Here is a 21,073-nt window from a genome sequence, read left to right as displayed (position 1 = left end):
CCGCTCATCTGGGCCTTGCATTCATTTCTAAACACCTTCTAATGTCCATTCCCCAATTCATATTGAGCCCAGTTTGCAGTAACTGAGGGGGTGTGTGTGTGTGTGTGTATGTGTGTGTATGTATGTGTATGCTGAGATGGTTTAAATCAGGGAGACAGACTTTCCTTATGATGCCCACACCCAACACAAAAGGAAGCCGAGATCCCAGGAAATTGGAATAGCAGGTACACATCTCAGGTGTGCAAGAAGTATCACAAGAATGTAGCTTCTGTTTTGAGCCCCCATTTTTCCTGAATGCCAGAAAAGATCTTTTGTCTATTCGGGATTCCTTCTCTTCCCGTGAGGGTCATAGCTGAGTTCAGAGGGTCTTACATAATGCCAAGAAGTTGGGAGAGCATTCTTACTGATCACCAGTGTCCATACTTCATCCATCCCCGAGATTTCCATCGTTCCATCTAGTCCCCAGTCAGAGGTCCAGACAGTTCATCTGGGATGCAGAGAGATTTCTTGTTCCCATTTGCATAACCCTCTCAGTCCTAAGGTTCTCTCTGCCACTTCTGGGCCATATGTGGAGAACTGTGAAGTTGTCTAAGGCCTTGGCTATGCAAACACGCCTTAAAGCCATTTCTGTTCTGGTTTTTGACAAGGCATGAGTTGCTGCATCTTTTAAAACCTGCAAATCTATCTTGGCCTGGGGTGTGGGGCTCAGGGACTCTCCCTTTTGGTACCCTCTGTGTCAGTATTCTCACTACATTCTCTCCCCTTCTCTCTTCTTTCCCCTTTTTGTTGATATTGGAGGTGAGGAAGCCTTACTTAATGTTTTCTCCTGAATCTTTTTTTTTTTTTTTGAGACAGAGTTTTGCTCTTATTGCCCAGGCTGGAGTGCAATGGTGTGATCTCAGCTCACTGCAACCTCTGCCTCCCGGGTTCAAGCGATTCTCCTGCCTCAGCCTCCCAAGTAGCTGGGATTAGAGATATGCGCCACCACGCTCAGCTAATTTTTGTATTTTTAGTAGAGATGGGGTTTCTCCATGTTGGTCAGGCTGCTCTCGAACTCCTGACCTCAGGTGATCCTCCCGCCTCAGCCTCCCAAAGTGCCGGGATTACAGTCGTGAGCCATCGCACCCGGCCTAGCCCGAATATTTTATTTATGCCTTAAGCCTTTTCTGTTCCCTTCAGGACCTAGGCTTTTGAACCCCAAAAGCCAGGAAAACATGCCTGTGTTATCTGCTTTCTGCAATCACATCTCTTCCCTGGGATACTGAGCAGAGAATGGTGTGGCCAATTGAGTAGTGAGAAGCAATGAGGGGATATGAGCTATGTGTCTGTTCCTGTTTTAGAAAATACTGTTCCTACATCAGAAGTACCACATTAAGATGTATAGAGCCACATCACTGGCATGCTTGAACCCAAATAGCTGGGATTCTGGATGGAGTCGGCAGAGTACAGAAAGCTCTGAACTCGGAGATGGAGCTGGGGTGCATCCCACCCAATGAGGAGGGGTCATAAAGGGCATCCTGGAAGAGTGGAACTAGGATTAACTGAGTTGCCATGATGCCAAGATAATGGGAGAGTGTTCTTTGTGGTCACCAGTGTCCATATGGCATCCCTCCCCTGAGATTTTCATCATTCCATGTGGTCTTCAGTCAGTAAAGCTCTTAGAACACTTGTATAGTGCCTAGTCTGGTATGTGATGTGGTCCAGCATATGTTAGCTTAAGGTCACCAAGTGTTTGGACATGGAGAGGGAACAGCAAGGGGGAATGCAGAGGCAGGAAAGATTGATATTTACTCTGTGCCTGGGCTGGTGCATGTCCGCATGCTTTTGTGTGTGGAGTGGGATGGTGGAGGTAAGCAGCCAGTGATGTGGTTGGATAGGTAAGTGGAGGTTGGGTCTTTAGTCTATGGGAAATGAGGAGCCGTTGGAGAGATTTAAGCAGGAGAGTAACATGGTCAGATTGGGGTTTTGATGGCTGGGGCAGAGGATGGACTTTGGGAGACCTTGGAGGACAAAGTACAGTGACACAGCTATTGGAACATTTGAGAGAGAAATGGTGAAGCCTTCTTAACGCAATGTCGGTGGAAAGGAGGGGACTCTTTAGGACTTGGTGACTGGATGTGTGGGGCGGTGAGGTATGAGAGAGCCTAGGATGATGGTAATATTCTGATTTGGGGGTGGTGGTGCCATTCCCTGAGATGGTGACACCACTTTGGGTCAGGGGACGATGAGCTTCACTTTGGACAGTTTGAGGTGCATGTGGGATTCCCGGAGGGAAGGGGGCCAGCAATATGACAGTGCTGGACGTAGCCACTGAACCAGGCCTGTCTCCAGGCTTCCAAAATGGGGATCCTTGGTTGTCTCCTGACCTGTCTCAGTGGGAGAGATCCCAAGATTCAAACAGCCCTTCCTTGCCTTGAATACAGGGCTGTGGCTGGCAGATATTGCTGCACCCTTGCACGTATCTGTACATACGACTGGGCAGAGACTTCTGAGCACCTGCAGCTGCCTGGGGCATGTTCAGCAGCACAGGGCTCAATCCCCACAGGGTGATGTTCTGAAGGCTTCTGAGTGACAATTCAGTCCCGCAAACCTTCCACAGGGAATGTGCTGTGGGAGCTACAGAGATGAGCCAGACCCGACTGAATCCTGCCCTGAATGAGCTCACACAGTGGTGAAGTGTCATGAATGTGAGTTAGATGGGACAAGTGTGAAGTGGAAGATCTGACAAAGTGCTGTAGGATGTAAAGAGAATGATCTTAAAGTGCAATGGGAAAGGATGCATGAAAGAGATGATGTCTAACCTGGCTTTGAAAACTAGTCCCAGGTATCATCAGAGAACAGCACAATACATGCAAGGGTGCAAAGACATAGGGGTGCGGCAGTACAGATAATGTAGCGAGCGGACAGCCATGTGAAGGGTGTAGTGGAAAATCAGGCTGAAGAAGCAGGTGGGGGCAGATTCTGGAGGGCCTTGAGGACTCAACTGAAGAATTTGGACTTAATGGTAATGGGAGCTGTCAAAAGTCCTTGATCAGAAAAGTGATGAATCAATCCAGGTTTGACCAAAGTAACAGAACCACTATGAGTGATAAAAACATGAGAACTTTACGGTCATGGGAGCAGTTGGAGAAATCTGTGCAAAACTGTTAACCTCTGCATTTGGTGTTGGGCTTGAAGCTGTTACAGCTCAGCTGGGCCAGCAGTTAGGAAAGAAGGTTGAGTGTGAAGTGAGGGGCAATAAGGGCACACTAGAATCCAGGAGGACAAACTGGAACCTGTGCCTGGCCCTTGTGCCTTCAATCTCAGTGACTGGTGACCTGCAGGAGAAGCTGGCACCTTTACCATGGAGCTTGCACTTGGTCCAGCAGTCAGCACAGTGGAAGGAAGTGTCCTGGTGGGGACTGGACAGGCTGTGCTAATGGGGAGCCAGCAGATTAGCGACATGTGAGTGCCCTCACTGTGTCTGGTGCCCTTTCTTTCTTTCTTTCTCTTTCTTTCTTTCTTTCTTTCTTTCTTTCTTCTTTTTTCTTTCTTTCTTTCTTTCTTCTTTCTTTCTTTCTTTCTTTCTTCTTTCTTTCTTTCTTCTTTCTTTCTTTCTTTCCTTTCTTTCTTCTTCTTTCTTTCTTTCTTTCTTTCTTTCTTTCTTTCTTTCCTTTCTTTCTTTCTTTCTTTCTTTCTTCTCTCTCTCTCTCTCTTCTTTCTTTCTTCTCTTTTCTTTCTTTCTTTCTTTCCTTTCTTTCTTCTCTCTCTCTCTCTCTTTCTTTCTTTCTTTCTTTCTCTTTTCTTCTTTCTTTCTTTCTTTTTTTTTTGAGACAGAGTCTTGCTCTGTCACCCAGGCTGGAGTGCAGTGGCAGCATCTCAGCTCACTGCAGCCTCCACCTCCAAGTTCAGGCAATCCTGCGTAGTAGCTGGGACTATAGGTGCACCACCACACCCGGCTAATTTTTTGTATTTTTAGTAGAGGCAGGGTTTCTTTTTTTTTTTTTTTTTTTTTTTTTGAGACGGAGTCTCGCTCTGTTGCCCGGGCTGGAGTGCAGTGGCCAGTTCTCAGCTCACTGCAAGCGCCGCCTCCCGGGTTTATGCCATTCTCCTGCCTCAGCCTCCGAGTAGCTGGGACTACAGGCACCCGCCACCTCGCCCGGCTAGTTTTTTGTATTTTTTGGTAGAGACGGGGTTTCACCGTGTTCGCCAGGATGGTCTCGATCTCCTGACCTCGTGATCCGCCCGTCTCGGCCTCCCAAAGTGCTGGGATTACAGGCTTGAGCCACCGCGCCCGGCCGAGGCAGGGTTTCATCATGTTGCTCAGGCTGGTCTCGAACTCCTGGCCTCAGGTGATCCGCCCACCTCGGTCTCCCAAAGTGCTGGGATTACAGGCATGAGCCACCACACCTGGCCCACTTTTGCCTTCCAAATCTCATGCAAACTTCTCTGTGGCCAACACTAACCAAATCTCATGCAAACTTCTCTGTGACCCTCTAACCTAGTTTGGTTGACTCAGTATAAAGCTACCACAAGTGAGCTAACCAGAGCTTTCTTGGGACGATTAACCTGGCAGCAACCCATGAAGGATAGATGGTCAGGATAAAGAAAACCAAACCTCCAATAGCTCTTGGGTTGACACTGTCAGCTGGTGTGGTAGTCATTAGGCCATTCACAAATCTCTCTGTCCCTCTCTTTTGCCATCCAGACACATGATAGCGTGCTTCTCCCCCTTCACAATAGGTGTGGTCCTGTGCCTTCCTGTAGCCATTGTCTTGGCCACTGAAATGTAGGTGGAGGCAACACAGCCACTTCTGAATAGAAGCTTTAAGAGTCAGTGCAGGCTTTGTTACTTTCCCTTTTCCTTTTGTCATGGTGACCAGCTGTGTTCCCAATGGTAGCTGCTTTGTCATCCTGAGTCCCAGAGGGGTGAAGACCATGATGCGGAGCAGAAGCCCCACCAGCCTCTGGTGGACCTGCAGCAGGAGCAAGAAACAAACCTTAATGGCTTTAAGCCTCTGAAGGTTTGAGTTCACGACCACAGCACAACCTAGCCTATGCCAGCTGACAGGGGCAGAGGGCAGCAGTAGCAGTGGGATGCTTTCCTGGAGAGCAGACCTCCTCTCAGCAGAGCTAGGACAGCAGCTTTCACCTCTGCGTTCCTCAGGCTGTAGATGATGGGGTTCAGTGAGGGTGTCACAACCCCATAGAACAATGTGACAATCTTATCCATGTCGCATTGGGTCCTTGGCCTTGGGTTTGAAGTACATGAAGGAGATTGTCCCATGAAAAACCACCACCATTGTGAGGTGGGCTGAGCAGGTGGAGAAGGCTTTGTACCAGCCTGCGGCAGAGGGTACCCTAAGGATGATGGCCAGGATGAAAAGGTAAGACAGGCAGATGAGCAAGAGGGGGGCCAGTGTAAGGACACCTGTGGCCACCATTAATGCCAGCGCATTGAGGGAGATGTCCCCACAGGCCAGTTTTAGCACTGCCAAGATCTCACAGAAGAAGTGGTTGATGACGTTGTGGCCACAGAAGGGGAGGCACCAGACAAGGATGGACTGTAGCAGTGAGTTGGCAAAGCCTGTCCCCCAGCTCAGCACTGCCATCCACATGCAGGTCTGCCCACTCATGAGCTCTGGGTACCTAAGCGGCTGGCAGATAGCCACATAACGGTCGTATGCCATCACAGCTAGCAGCAGGCACTCCGTTGATCCCAGCGCCAGGTTAAGGTACAGCTGCAGGGCACAGCCAGGGAAGGAGATGGTCCTCTGGGCTTCCAGGAAGTTGACTAGCATGAGAGGCACAAAGGACGAGGTGCCGCAGATGTCCATGAGGGAGAGGTTGCTGAGAAAGAAGTACATGGGGTTGTGCAGGTGAGGGTGCCGCACATTCAGCCCTATGGGGAAGGCATTCCCCAGCACATTCATGGAGTAGACGCCCAGGCAGAACATAAACAGGAGCACCTCCAGGTTACAGTGCTTGTGTAGCCCCAGCAGGACGTTTTCTGTCACAGCTGTCTGGTTTGCCTCCTTCATCTCATTCTGTCTCCTTTTCCATCTGGACCACCCAGCTTTTTGGAAAAAGCTCCAAGTGGCCTGGGAGCCCAGTGACCTGATGTCTGAGCTGCAGCAGATCAGCCTCCCTCTCTGTAATTTAGTTTCACCATCTGTATAATGAGGGAGTTGGACTTCAGATCTGCAAGCTGGCCTTCTCAGTGCTGCAGTTCTGCGGACATCACTGAGGGGAGGATGGGGCACATTCTAGTTCCCTAGGTTCCTCTCTGCTCTCCCCAGGATGGGGTCAGAGGAGACAACAGAGAAGGATTCATGTTTAAAATGATCCTTTGGAATCCAAAGTGTTTTTGGCCATTAACAGGAGCAACTTTTCTACATTACGGCTTCATATGACCAAATTATGGCCATAGAACTTCAGATTTATCCATCCACTAAATATTAAGTACCTATTCTATGCTAGGTATCAGGTGCTGGGGCTATAACAGTAAGGAAAATAAGTGGACAAAAGGATTCCACACCTGTCACAGGCGCTGCTCCACTCCCTGAGTCAAGTGAGATGAGCTCTGGAAGGCAGGGGGTAATGGATGATGCTCACCTAGTGTTCCTTTGGGCCATGAAGATCAAATATTTCAGCCCCACAGGATGTGTAAGCTTGATTTCTGGTCATCTCTCCTTAAGGAATCATGGACCATTCATTAATTTTTTTAAAAGGACACATAAGAACATACATGTCTTGATAGAGTTACTGGTCACAGGATTGAACTCTGGTCATGAAAGCCAGGTGACTTACTTTCTGGCTTCCATATTGCTTTGTAGGAGAAATGATACAATGATGTCACACGAGGAGGGAAGCCAGACACGAATCTGGTGGAGGTGCAGTCAGTCGTGACCAACTTTGCAAAGGGAGCAGTGGGCGAGGCTGTGGTCTCTCCCAGGTGACCTCCATCGCCATGCAGAGCTGCTCTCACTTCTCAGGAAAGGCCAGCATCAGGTATTCATAGGAGGAAGCCCAGGTGTCCCCAGAGAATAGTAGTCTTGTTAGGACTGGAAAACCGTCTTATGGCCAGGTGGTCCCTGGTCTGAAGGAAAAATGGGAGCTGAGTGTGAACTTTCATCACTCAGAAGATATAATCCACCTCTCCCCTCCCACCCTTCGTTCCTGGATTGGTTGTGAGGACAGTGCTTTGTGACAGCGATGGAGCCCTGTCTGTCCTTCTGGGCTAGATTTCTTTTTTCTCTTATTCCTCCTGTTTCGTTTTATCCACCATTTGTCGAGTTGCAGGGCTCACCCTTTCCTGAAGAAACCATCTCTTTTCCCAGCTCCGCACCTTTGTCCTAGATGGAGGCATGTCTTTCCTCCCATCCCCAGTGTGGGGGTGTTCTGCCCATTCTCCAGAGCCCAGTGCTGCACCATCTCTTTTCCTCCCTCTCCTTCCCCTTGCTGTTACCTGCTCCCATCTTGTGCTCCCACCGCCCTTGGCCATCCCTCCGTGTCATTGTGTGCTGTGTGGTGCACCTGTCTTCCCTACTACACCTTAAAGTCAGGAGTCTGCCTCCTTCCTACCAGCACCTCACGCAGCAAGTGCTGCGAACTGCAGGCACCTGGCAGATAGTGAATGCATGACTCCAAAACCCAGCTATGCCTCCTGGCTGTAGCTCAGACCAGCTGTGTGATACTGACCAAGACACTTGACCTCTCTGAGACTCAGCTTCCTCCTTGAAGACTGGGATGCTGTGTAGCTCAGAGGAAACATACACCTGAAGGTGCTGCCCTGGGGGGTGCAATGACCTGTCACTGAGGCTGGATGGAGGACGGCATCCATCATCAGCTACAGGTGCCTGCTTCATCTGTACTAGCCACCTCCTGGACAAAGGCTCCAGTGTCCTCCATGACACCAGCTTTCTCCAGAGCCTGTGCAGGGTTTCTTTCCTCTACCCTGAATCAGGGTGATTCTTTTTTTTTTTTTTTTTTGAGACAAAGTCTGGCTCTGTCACCCAGGCTAGAGTACAGTGGCGCAGTCTCAGCTCACTGCAAGCTCCGCCTCCCGGGTTCACACCATTCTCCTGCCTCAGCCTCTCGAGTAGCTGGGACTACAGGCACCTGCCACTACGCCTGGCTAATTTTTTGTATTTTTAGTAGAAATGGGTTTCACCGTGTTTGCCAGGATGGCCTAGATCTCCTGACCTTGTGATCCACCCGCCTTGGCCTCCCAAAGCGCTGGAATTACAGGCGTGAGCCACTGCGCCCGGCCAATCAGGGTGATTCTTAAAGGACAGTTTCAGGAACATACAGGGGCACTTGGGTAATCTTGGTCAGTAACTGACCTTTAACTATGATCCACGTGAACATCTATAGTTAGGGTTTTTCTTGGCGAGGCTTGGCAAAAAGTAAAGAATTCCCCAAGTGTGAAGCCTCATTCATTCACTCATTCAACAAATAGTTATTGAGCACCTCCCATGTGTTAGGCCCTGGGCCAGGTGCTGGGAATACAGCAAAGGCAGACCTGGCTCCTGCCCTCATGGAATTTGTAGTCATTCATTTACTCACTCGGTGACTTTGAACACCTCCCCTCCTCTCTCCGGGCTTTAGATCTCTGAGATTCTCTCTGCGTCTGGGATGTAAAGACAAAGTAAAGCCTGAAATCTGGAAAGCAGAACTGTAAGATCTTTGTTTTTGATGGGTGTGTTGTTACAGAAAGAACTATGTTCATCTCAAATTCTGACAATGGACACAGATGTGGGGGTTTCAAGCAGGTGAAGGGTGGGAAACCACCTGACTGCATTTTTCTTCATCACTCACACCTCTAACAGTAAGACCAAGTGGGCATGGTGGAGGCATTTGAGGGCTTTTGTGTGTAGGCTCTGGCCCGTCCTCCTGCCTTGCCTCCACCGCATCCCTCACGCACAACTGCTGCAGCCTCACCAGACCACTCCCTGTCTTTTGGACAAAGCCTGCGTGCTCCAGTCCCGTCCCTCTTCTTGGGCAGTTTCTTCAGGCTGGAGTGCCTTTCTTTTCTACTCATCCTTCAAGGCTCAGTTCACACACCACTGTCTCGTGCAGCCTTCTCTCAGATGGCTTCATACAAACTGACCACCCAGACAACAGGATGGTCACATAGCTGTTAGCAGAGGTTACATTCATTTTGCCTTCATTATAGTTCCTTCTTCTTGTATATCTCTCTCTGCCTAGACTATGAGCTATTGCAGTGAAAGGGCTGTGTCCTTCATCACTGTCACCCTCCAGTGACCTACAGCCAGGAGGTGTCAGTGATTGCCATTTGAGTTGAACCGTTTATTGACATCCCGTGTTGTCCTGCCAAAAATCCCGATCCTAGGAATGGTGGTTTGCACCTGTGCACCCAGCTACTCAGAAGGCTGAGGTGGGAGGAGCACTTGAGCGCAGGAATTCGAGGTTACAGTGAACTATGATAATGCCACTACTCTCCAGCCTGGGCAACAGTGTGAGTCCCTTTCTCTAAAAAAGCAAACAAAGAATGCTGAACCCAAGGTCTTGCCTCAAAATCCATTCCCCCTTCCCCCTTCCCCCTCCAAAACATATACCGCAACAGAATGATGCAGCTATTGTGATTGCTAGGAGAGGGCACCCTCAGGATGGTGGCCAGGATAAGCAAGTAGGACAGGCAAATGAATGCCAGGGGCACAGGCAGCAGCAGGATGGAGCCCGCCAGCAGGAAGACTTCACTGACCAATGTGTTACCGCACGCCAGCTTCAGCACCGCCAGGATCTCACAGGTGAAGTGACTGACCACGTGGTGGCCACAGAAGGGCAGCCTCATGGCAATGACTGTCTCAGTCACCGACTTGAGGAGGCAGAGGACCCAGGCAGCTCCCGCCAGCAGCACACAGAGTCGGTGGCTCATGAGCAGGCGGTATCTGAGTGGCTGGCAGATGGCCAGGTAGCGGTCGTAGGCCATGATAGCCAGCAGCAGGCACTCCGTGGAGCCCGTGGACAGGCTCAGACACATCTGGATGGCACAGCCAGTAAAGGAGATGGTCTTCTGGGATGACAGGAGGTGGACCAGCATCAGGGGCACAAAGGTGGACGTGTAGCAGATGTCCAGGGTGGATAGGTTGCCCAGGAAGAAGTACATGGGCGTGTGCAGGTGGACATCTAGCACGCTCACCGTCACAATGGCTGTGTTCCCCAGCAGGGTCACCAGGTACATGGCGGAGCACAGAGGGAAGAGCAGGTGCTCCAGGGCTGGGTAGCCAGAAAATCCTTTCAGAAAGAATGCGGACACCCCTGTTCTATTGAGCGGCTGCATGCTGCAGAGTTCTGAAGGGATGATCCACAGTTGGGATGAAAGGAGAGAGGGTACAGGGCATGGGGAAGCTCACAGAGCCCCTTCTGGGACGAGATGGACTGTCAGGATCTTTTCCAGCACTACCACACTTGCTCTCTGTGACGTCGGGCAATCCCTTTACCCTCTCTAGGCCTCAGTTTCTCCATGTGAAAAGTGAGGATTGATTTAGATCAGCATTCCCTGAATGTTAATCAGAACATTAGTAAGCAATCTGAAAAACCAATTTGAGACAACATTTGATTAATAAAAAATAAAGCTCTTTACTGCAGGACTTCTCGGAGTCTTTAACTTGCTAATGTGATCTATGACTCCCACAAAGCAATGTAGAACATGTGTACCCCAAACTTATTTGATCATGGATCCCCTTTTACAGAACACCCATTAACCTACTGCAGATAAGTGTTCTATGAACATAGTCTGGGAAACAGTGGGCTAGATCAACAGTTCTCAAACTTTAACATGCACCAGAATCACCTGGAAAGTTTGTTAAAACAGATTGTTGGGCCCCAAACCCAGTTTCTGACTCGGTGGGTCTGGGTGATGCTTCTGCTGCTGGTGCAGGTACCACACTTTGAGGAACTATTGGGCTAGATGGTCTCTGAGCAGGTGGAGATTCTCCTGGCTTTAAGGAAGCCTCTGAGCCATCGTATTTGCTATTCCCACTGTCCGGAATGTCCTCGGCCTGCAGTGGTCTGACCTGTCTCTTCAGGCCTACTGTAGTGTCCATGAACAAAGCATACACCGTGCTGTGTGTCAGAGGGGCTGCTGACCTTGAAGGCTGTTGGTGGGCATGTTTCCCTGCCCCCTGCCCAGGGCCTGTTTCATTAGCTACCCTGTGTGGATTGGACCTTCATAATCTGCCTTCCTGTGGGTATCCCAGCTAAAATCTGATGGAGCTCTTGGCCCAGCTCCAAACCCCTCTGTTCTGTGGGCCAGAGCCAGGGTTGCTTTGGCTTCATGAACTCCTAGGGTATTAGCATGGAACATGCCCAGAGGCCAACTTGTTGGATCTCCCATTGTATAGATGGGGATGCTGAGGTCACACAACAGGTCTCTGGAGAGGTGAAGCTAGAATCCAGCCCTCCCAACATACACCATGCTCAGAGTGGGTGTATGCTTCTATTAGGTTTCAAACAATGCTTGTTCTTTTACGGTTCTAGATGGGTATCTGTGCCCCAGGTGCTGCCACAATCCTCTCACCAGCAAAAGAGCATGAGTCACCTCTCTTTAGTGTTCCAGGGTATCTGGCATGGTGTCATTAATCCCATGGGACATGATGCCAAAGCCTGGGCAGAGCACAGTTTCTCTCAGTGCCTCCCTTACAGGAGACCATTTCTGTCTTTTATTCCTCCCTCACTTACCCCAGAACCCAGAAGTGACTGAGGACCTACTACATGCCAGGTGGTGCCAGATGTGAGGGACCACCGAGGACAGGTATGCTCCCAGGCTGCTGAGTGCAAACCCTTCCTAGGCAGAGAGGACCCCCAACTCTCCCATACCCAGCCTCCCCCTCTCCCACTCTTCCATACCCAGCCTCCCCCTCCCCCAACTCTCCCATACCCAGCCTCCCCCTCCCCCCACTCTTCCATACCCAGCCTCTCCCTCCCCCAACTCTCCCATACCCAGCCCCAACCTCCCCCCACCTCCCATACCCAGCCTCTCCCTCCCCCAACTCTCCATACCCAGCCCCAACCTCCCCCCACCTCCCATACCCAGCCTCACCCTCCCCCCACTCTCCATACCCAGCCCCAACCTCCCCCCACCTCCCATACCCAGCCTCACCCTCCCCTGACTCTCCTATACCCAGCCTCTCCCTCCCCCAACTCTTCCATACCCAGCCTCACCCTCCCCCTACACTCCCATACCCAGCCTCACCCTCCCCCCACTCTCCCATACCCAGCCCCAACCTCCCCCCACCTCCCATACCCAGCCTCACCCTCCCCCAACTCTCCCATACCCAGCCTCCCCCTCTCCCCACCCTCCATACCCAGCCTCACCCTCCCCATACTCTCCCATACCCAGCCTCACCCTTCCCTGACTCTCCTATACCCAGCCCCAACTTCCCCCCACCTCCCATACGTAGCCTCACCCTCCCCCAACTCTCCCATACCCAGCGTCCCCCTCTCCCCACCCCTCATACCCAGCCTCACCCTCCCCCCACTCTCCCATACCCAGCGTCCCCCTCTCCCCACCCTCCATACCCAGCCTCACCCTCCCCATACTCTCCCATACCCAGCCTCACCCTTCCCTGACTCTCCTATACCCAGCCCCAACTTCCCCCCACCTCCCATACGTAGCCTCACCCTCCCCCAACTCTCCCATACCCAGCCTCCCCCTCTCCCCACCCCCCATACCCAGCCAGCCTCACCCTCCCCCAACTCTCCCATACCCAGCTTCCCCCTCTCCCCACCCCCCATACCCAGCCTCCCCCTCTCCCCCCCCCCATACCCAGCCTCACCCTCCCCCAACTCTCCCATACCCAGCTTCCCCCTCTCCCCACCCCCCATACCCAGCCTCACCCTCCCCACACCTCCCATACCGAGCCTCACCCTCCCCCAACTCTTCCATACCCAGCCTCATCCTGCTTCTGTTTGCCTCCCTCTAGTGACAGGAAGCTCATTACTCCTGTACATATTTTTCTTCCTTTCTTTGTGCTGTCAGGCTACTTGAAGGGTCACAAGTGGAGTCTCTCTAGGTCTCACTGGGCCTTCGCCACTCATGAGGTTTCCGGGTGGGTGGCCCCTATGGTTACTCGTTCTCCTCCCAGAGTGTAAGTGTAGGGTTCAGAGCTTAACCCCACACACGGAGGCCCTCCCTCAGGGAGTCCGGGGTGCCTTGCAGCAAGATCTCTGATCCAGGCCTAGGGCCTGAGAGAAAAAGTCTTCAGACTCACCATGGGCCCAGGTACATGTGAGCCACAAGTTTCCTTCAAGACTTTGGAGTTCCCAGCAGGGAAACTCTGAGATTGGATTCCTGGAGCGGGACCCCCATTTAACAGGGCACAAACAGAAACAAGCACTGTGCCAGGGCTGGGGTGCGACACAGAGATGGCATCATGAGCCCCCAGTGGCTGGCTCAGGCACCACCTCCTCTTTGCGTGGTTCCAGGTACTACAGTTTATTCCCAAAAGTCACAAGGAAGCATCTGCAGCTTTGGCTACCTATTGGAATATACATGCAGGCCACCACATGTGCAGTCACCTACAGGAGAATGCACAAATACTTGTGTGACATACAGGTGCACAAATGTGTGCCTGTGAGTATAAGCCACACATAGGCTCATGTGTGTACCTGTGTTGTCATTCACATGAGCATACACACATTAGGTACCGCTCACTGTCTCTTACACATATGTGTGCACACACATGCCCAGCTCCAGTAGTGCATCCCCTTGAACCCGGGGCCAGGGTGCTTCAGAGGGCTGGGCAGATGCCTTAGTCCCTGGGAGGAGGCGTGTGGAAACCACGGCCAGGAGGGGCAGCAGGGGCATCTCTAGGAAGGAGCAGCTCTGAGGGAAGGGAGCAAACTCTGCCTACAACGACCCAGAAGGACACGGCAGCCCAGGAGCAGGGGCAAGCCACAAAAGACCTGGGACCCCCGCTCTTCCTTCTGCCCTTCAGCTGGGGGATGGGGCCTGCGGGAGGAGGAGGAACGTGACCGATGCTGTGGACTCTGGTTCCCAAAGCAGGGCCAGAAAGCTTTGTCTGCAGAGCCCATGATATTCTTTCTGCCCCCACCTCCCTCCTGGCAGAATGCTACGGAAAAACCAGTTCAAATGGCACCTCCACAAGGAGCCTTCCTGTATCCTCCCCAAGGCTGTGCTGAGCCTTCTCTCCTTTTCACTCCATGGCCCTGTGTTTGGACCTCTTGGATAATGCCCACCTTTCTCTCTCACTTCTTATCTGCTTCCTATCCCAGCCAGCCTGCAGGGATGTCACCCTTCCTCTCCTCTCCCAGGTTCTGAAGGCCAAGCTGAGACTGCCAACCTGGCCATGGCTGACTTCCTCCTGTCTTGCTGTGATGTTCTGTGGCTAAGACAAACGGGGAGTGAGCCTCTGGATGCCAAACACAGGCTGGTCCCTGCCTAGGTGACACCTTGGCAGAGCTGGGAAGGGTCTCACAGATCAGCTGGACTGCCCCCCTGTTATACATGGGGAAACTGAGGCCCAGTGAGGCGAAGAAGCTTGCCCAGTGTTGCACAGTCGATCAGAGTGGGAAGCCAAGGCCCCTGTTCTTCTCAGGCTCTTGACTCCCTCCTCTGCCTTCACATCCCCATTTCTCACTCACCTTCAGGCTCTCTGGATCCATTTCCTTGGCTCACTGGAGGATGTTTCAGGGGGTTTGAGACCAGGGACCTTTTCTCTCTGGAGCCAGGAGGACACAGTTCAAAGAAGGAAGCCCAAGCCTCCTAAACATAGAGAATCCAGGTGGACGGGACATGGAGTTTCACACCAGCCCAGCTTTCCAAACTCTGAAAACATGCCTGAACTTTCATAGAATTAAGCAAAGTGTTTGCAACTCGATAGAATTAAATGAAACTTTCGGAATTTGGCAGAATTACACAAACTGCTTAGAATTCAGTGGGTTTCTTGGCAATGTGCAGGTTTGGTAAAATTAGGAAACGGAGAGGCCAGTAGTTTACTGTGGGCAGCCAGGGACCCCCTGACCTGGTAGCACCCAGCTCCATCTCAGCCGACAGCCTCCGGGGGAGCAGGCAGGCCATATGGAGGTGGCACCTTTCAAAGCACTCTGTGCACCAAGGGACTGCGCGATCCCTGAGGAAATTTAGAGGGAAGAGAGGAAATGTGCCCAGCTTAGAAACTTTGGGGTGCCTCAGGGATAATGTCCCAAAGACCCAATTACAAAGAATCTATTTAGAAATCTTAATTGGTATGGAAAAGTTGGAGAAAGTGGCTAAGGGACAGGAACCATCCTCTTAGGCCAGGCCCCAGCCAGTGCTGACCCAGGAATGTTTACAGAATGAATATGTGAATGGATGGTGAGCAATTAAATGAACACATAAGCAATTTTCAATGAATAAATACATGTAAAAATAAATGAATGAGTGAGTGAACAAATGATAGGCAGACTTGCTTTCCAGGTGGGGAGCTAGAGGTCTTGGCTCAACTCTCACAGGGATCTTACAAAAGTGCAAAATCTAGGAAAGTGAATAGGGGAGTGAACTGAACTGGATGAAGAAGCGCAGCAGAATTACAGACTATCAGAGCAGGAAAGTGCTTAAAGGCCATCTTAACCCATGCTCACTGTCCAGGCGGGAGAACTGCCCTAGAGGGGTGAAGGGGCTAGCTCAGCGCCACTTAATGAGGCAGGAGCATGGCCCTGGGTTAACTCTGACACTGACTTGTCCACCCTTGAATACTATCTCCCTCAGTCAATGCAAAGCCTGTCTGCCCAGGCAGCCAGTGACTGGGTTCCTCCAGTTGGTTCCTCTTCCCTGTGCTCAGAGCATCCATCTTGATGGTTCCTCCATGAGGTTCTCGACAGTTTTCAGAGTCCATGTCTCTGCAGGCTTAACGGTCTCTTTATTTACTTATTTATTTATATTTATTATCATTATTATTTTTGAGACAGAGTCTCGCTCTGTTGCCCAGGCTGGAGTGCAGTGGCACATTCCCAGCACACTGCAACCTCCGCCTCCCAGGTTCAAGCGATTCTCCTGCCTCAGCCTCCCAAGTAGCTGGGACCAGAGGCATGCGGGCATGTGCCACCACACCTGGCTAACTTTTGTATTTTTAGTGGAGACAGAGTTTCATCTGTTGGCCAGGCTGGTCTCGAACTCCTGACCTCAACTTATCTTCCTGCCTTGGCCTCCCAAAGTGTTGGGATTACAGGTGTCAGCCACTGCGCCCAGCCAAGGGACTCTTTAAAAATTAGGGTCATTTTATTTTGGAACTAGATATTGTTGTTCGAGTTTTATTTCACTATTTTAAAATTAAAAGGAAGTTTATTAGAATTTTATTTATTTACACAAAATAAATTTACACTTTTACTTTTCCAAAAGTAACTATTGTTATTAGTTTTGTGTATATCTATCCAGATACTTTTCTGATCATTTGCATATGTATATCTATACATAGAAATAGGTCTTGTGATTATATATGTATATCTATATATATAAATAGTCTTGTGACTTTTTAGTATGCTTTTTTGTTGCAGGGTTATTGAAGGATGATTGATGTATAACTACATTTAAATCATATAATTTGATTAGTTTTAATGTATACAGTCATGAAACCATGACCACAATCAAGATAATGAACTTATCTAATATACCTACAATTTTTCTCATGCTCCTTGGTAATCCATTCCTTTCTTCCCCAACCAGGCAGCCACTGATTTGCTCTCTGTAACTGCAGATTACTTTCCTTTTCTAGCATTTTACATAAAGGGAATTATGCAGAATGTACTCTTTTTAAAATCTGGCTTCTTTCACTCAGCGTGATTATTTTGAGAGTCATCCATGTTGTGCGAATCAATGGTTAGTTCTTTTTAAAAATAGCATCTTTATTGAGCTATAATTCAAACACCATGCAGCCACCCATTTAAATTCGGCTGTTTAAAATGTACAATTCAAATACAAAACTGTTGCGTTGTACACTTGAAATGGGCGAGTTTAAAGTGTACAATGGGTGAATTTAAAATGTACAATGCAATAGTTTTGAGTATCATCACAGTTGATTTTAGAACATGTTTATCACTTTCAAAAGAAAGCCCATACTGTTTAGCAGTCATTCCTCTTTTCCCCTCAACCTCCACCAGTCTTAGGAAATCTACTTTTTGTCTCTATTGAGCTGCCTATTCTGGACATTTTATATAAATGAAATTATAAAATATGTTTCCCTTTGTGACTGGTTTCTCTTACTTAGCTTAATGTTTTCAAGGTTCATCTATATTGTAGCATGTATCAGGACTTAATTTCTTTTTATTGCTAAATAATATTTAATTGTATGGATATACCACATTTTATCTGCCCATTCATCAGTTGATAGACATTGGGTTGATTCCACTTTCTGACTATTATGAATAGTGCTGCTATGAACATTTGTGTACAAGTTTTTGTGTGGATGTATATTTTCGTTTTTCTTGGATATTTTCTTAGGAGTGGAATTTCTGGGTCGTATAGAAACTCTATGTGTAGATTTTTGGGGAACTGCCATTTTCCAAAATGGAAAGTATCATTTTACTTTCCCATTTTACATTTCCCCAGTACATGAGGGTTCCAATTTCTCCACATCCTCACCAACAATTGTTATTATCTGCTTTTTAAATTATAGCCATCTTGGCCAGATGTGGTGGCTCACACCTGTAATCCCAGCACTTTGGGAGGCTGAGGTGGGCAGATCACTTGAGACCATGAGTTCGAGACCAGCCTGGGCAACATTGTGAACCCTCGTCTCTACAAAAAATACAAAAATTAGCCGGGCGTGGTGGCATGTGCCTGTAGTCCCCACTACTTGGGAGACTGAGGCAGGAGAATAGCTTGAGTCCAGAAGGTTGAGGGCTACAGTGAGCCATGTTCATACCACCCTACTCCAGCCTGGGTGACAGAGTGAGACCCTGTCTCAAAAATAAAAATTTATATATGTATAGCCATCATAGTAAGAGTGAAGTGGTATCTAATTGTGATTTTGATTTGCATTTCTCTAATGGCTAATGACGTTGAACATATTTTCAAGTGCTCATTGGCTATTTGTATATCTTTTTTGGAGCAATGTATATTCAGCTCTTTAGCCTATTTTTATTTTAATTTTCAATTTTAATTTTTTTTCTTTGAGATGGGGTATTGCTCTGATACCCAGGGTAGGGTGCAGTAGTGTGATCTGGGCTCACTGCAACCTCTGCCTTTTGGGCTCAAGTGATCCTTCCACCTCAGCCTCCTGAGTAGCTGGGATCACAAGCACACACCATCATACCCAGGTAATTTTTTTGTATTTTGGGTACAGATGGGGTTTCACCATGTTGGTGAGGCTGCTCTTGAACTTCTGATCTCAAATGATCCAACTGCCTTGGCCTCCCAAAATGCTAGAATTACTGGTGTGAGCCACTGCATCTGGCCTAATTATATACTTAAATTTTACTTTACAAACGTAAGATCACAGTCAAAGAGGTTAACTATAATTTCAAATTTTATCATCAGCCACTTGTTCTATTTTATCACATTCGAAAATATTCACTCTTACTATTTACTTTAAACAGTGATCTATAAATTTGTTTAGACAATAATAATTAAGGACCTTTTCTTCTTCAGGATGATAAAAAAATTAATGATATATTGAAGATACTACTAAAGAAACTTTACTTTTGGATTATGGCCTCTGCATTGAAGATCTGTAGGATTTTTAAAAATTAATTTTCAAATCTTTCCATGACCTCTCTGTTCTAAGAAATATCATCTTTGTAATAATTTGTGTGATTACTTTACAAATCAAAAATTGATTCACAAGACTGTATTACCATAATCACTAATTTTAAGTCTCTTAAATATTTTCTTTTTTTTTTTTTTTTCTTTTTTGAGACGGTGTCTGGCTCTGTCGCCCAGGCTGGAGTGCAGTGGCCGGATCTCAGCTCACTGCAAGCTCCGCCTCTCGGGTTTACGCCATACTCTCGCCTCAGCCTCCTGAGTAGCTGGGACTGCAGGCGCCCGCCACCTCGCCCGGCTAATTTTTTGTATTTTTTTTAGTAGAGACGGGATTTCACCGTGTTAGCCAGGATGGTCTCGATCTCCTGACCTCGTGATCCACCCGTCTCGGCCTCTCAAAGTGCTGGGATTACAGGCTTGAGCCACTGCGCCCGGCCCTCTTAAATATTTTCTATATTTCTTTTCTTGATCATAAAATGTCAATAATATGGATATGCTCTTAATATAACAAAATATTTAATTATCTCAGTTTCCCATCAACCCACCAGCCATTTATTAATTACATTGGCCATTTCCATTGATTGGCAGGAGGCTCCTCCACAAACATCTCCCATGGTTTCCACTGCATCATTTATCTTGCCAGACTTAGTTCATTTTCAGCCTGAAGAATCACCTCTTTTATTTGAACACCTTGAAGTTGGTCTTCTGATTGTTTAACAGCTGGTTCTGCTTTAACCATAGCCAGCTTCTCATTTGCAATCTGTTCTGTATACTTTCTATATGCTGCTTTTTTAGGGGTTCGCTTAAGAACATCAAGGATCTTTGTGTACAATATTCTTAGCCTCTTACATTTTCGCAGACTGATTTTAGTTGCTTGTCTTGTGTGGACTCTTGCATACAGCCAATCCCACAAGGTCAGTGGTCTTCTTCAGCACACCTGCCATGACCATGCCGACAAGCCAATTGGATCTTCTTTAATTTCTTTCAACAATATTTTGTAATTTTTAGAGTATACATTTTCTCCAAGAATATAATTATATATATGTTTTATATAATTTCTTTAAAAAATAGGAGAAGAAATAAGAAATATGCACTTGAAACTGCCTTTTATAATTATATAACTACCTTTATCAGTGCTGTTTGTTCTATCACGTGGATTTGAATTTCCATCTGTATTTGCTTGCTTTCAGCCTAGAGGATTTCTTTTAGTATTTCTTGTGAAGTGGGTCTGCTAGCAATGAATTCTCTTTGTTTTTGTTTATGTAGGTATGTCTTTATTTTGCCGTGGTTTTTGAAAGATAGTTTTTCTGTTTTTAATATTTTTGGTTGGCAGGCTTTTCTTTCAGTACTTTGAATATGTCAGCCTGCTGTCTTTTGGCTTCCACTGTTTCTGATAGGAAATCAGCTGCTAATCTTATTATCATTCCCTTGTATGTGATGAGTTATTTGTCTCTTACTGCTGTCAATGTTTTCTCTTTGTCTTTCAAGCACTTTTACTATTATATGTCTAGGGTGGGTTTCTTTGAGTTTGTAGAGTTTCTTGAATGTGTAATATTTTTCAACAAATTTGGGAAGTTTTCAGTCATTATATCTTCTAATACTTTTTCTGTTCATTTCTTTCTCTTCTCTCCTGGTAATCCTATCTCACTCATATGTTAGTACACTTAAGGGTGTTTCACATTTCCCTAAGGCTATGTTCATTTTTCTTTATCCCTTTTTCTTTCTGTTCTTCAGATTATATAATCTCTATCAATCTATCTTCAAGTTTGATGATTCTTTGGCCAATTCAAATCTACTGTTGAACACCTCTAAGTGAATTTTTCATTTTGGTTATTGTACATTTAATTTTGGAATTTCCATTCAAAATAGTTTCTATCTCTTTATTACTATTCTCTATTTGATGAGAAATTGTCACCATAGCTTCCTTTATTCCCCCACCCCTCACCAGAGGTAGAATTGCTGGATCATATAGTAATTTTATTTTTAACTTTTTTGAGAAACTACCATACTGTTTTCCATTTTATATTTCCACCAACAGTGCACAAGGGTTCCAATTTCTCCATAGTCTCACCAACACTTGTTATTTTGTGTTTTTTTTTTTTTAATAGCAGCCATTCTAACAGGTGAGATGGACTATCTTATCTCATTGTAGTTTTGATTGCATTGCCTTAATGATTTAGTAATAAACATTTGTTCATGTGCCTATTATCCATTTGTATAGATTTTTGGAGAAATGTCTATTTAAGTTATTTGCCCTTTTATTAATAGCACTGGTTTTTTTTTTGTTTATTTTGGGTTTTGGGAGTTCTCTCTATATTATGGATGTGAGTCCCTCATCAGATATATAATTTATAAATATTTTCTCCCATT

General features: G+C 47.5%; 2 protein-coding genes and 1 pseudogene across 2 annotated transcripts; all 3 read right to left on the bottom strand.

The window, feature by feature from the left end:
• Positions 1 to 4,352: 4,352 nt before the first annotated feature.
• Positions 4,353 to 7,903, bottom strand: LOC117098996 (olfactory receptor 13C7-like). The gene is given in 2 exon segments (XM_033238125.1): positions 4,353 to 5,218; positions 5,220 to 7,903. Coding segments are annotated over 2 exon segments (990 nt in total). The 5' UTR covers positions 6,021 to 7,903; the 3' UTR covers positions 4,353 to 5,029.
• Positions 6,995 to 10,285, bottom strand: LOC117099278 (olfactory receptor 13J1). The gene is made up of 3 exons (XM_033238721.1): positions 9,561 to 10,285; positions 8,548 to 8,611; positions 6,995 to 7,078 (listed from the first exon to the last, which is right to left on the bottom strand). The coding sequence occupies exons 1-3, from the start codon at positions 10,283 to 10,285 to the stop codon at positions 6,995 to 6,997; spliced, it is 873 nt and encodes a 290-aa protein (XP_033094612.1).
• Positions 10,286 to 19,262: 8,977 nt separating this feature from the next.
• Positions 19,263 to 19,647, bottom strand: LOC117098995 (annotated as a pseudogene).
• Between the last annotated feature and the right edge of the window lie 1,426 nt (positions 19,648 to 21,073).

This window comes from Trachypithecus francoisi, unplaced genomic scaffold (genome assembly GCF_009764315.1).
Source record: "Trachypithecus francoisi isolate TF-2019V2 unplaced genomic scaffold, Tfra_2.0 Lachesis_group16, whole genome shotgun sequence".
Taxonomy (NCBI): Eukaryota; Metazoa; Chordata; class Mammalia; order Primates; family Cercopithecidae; genus Trachypithecus; species Trachypithecus francoisi.
The sequence above is the reverse complement of the archived record's forward strand: the minus strand, read 5'-3'. Positions and strand labels throughout refer to the sequence as shown.

Coding starts and splice junctions, on each gene's coding strand:
- LOC117099278 (XM_033238721.1), bottom strand. CDS start 10,285: ATGCAGCCGCTCAATAGAACAGGGGTGTCCGCATTCTTTCTGAAAGGA. Junction 8,612..9,560: donor AGCTGCATCATTCTGTTGCG/GTATATGTTTTG, acceptor TTTACATCCCAG/ACGCAGAGAGAATCTCAGAG. Junction 7,079..8,547: donor GAGGTGTTCAAAGTCACCGA/GTGAGTAAATGA, acceptor TTTTTCCTTCAG/ACCAGGGACCACCTGGCCAT.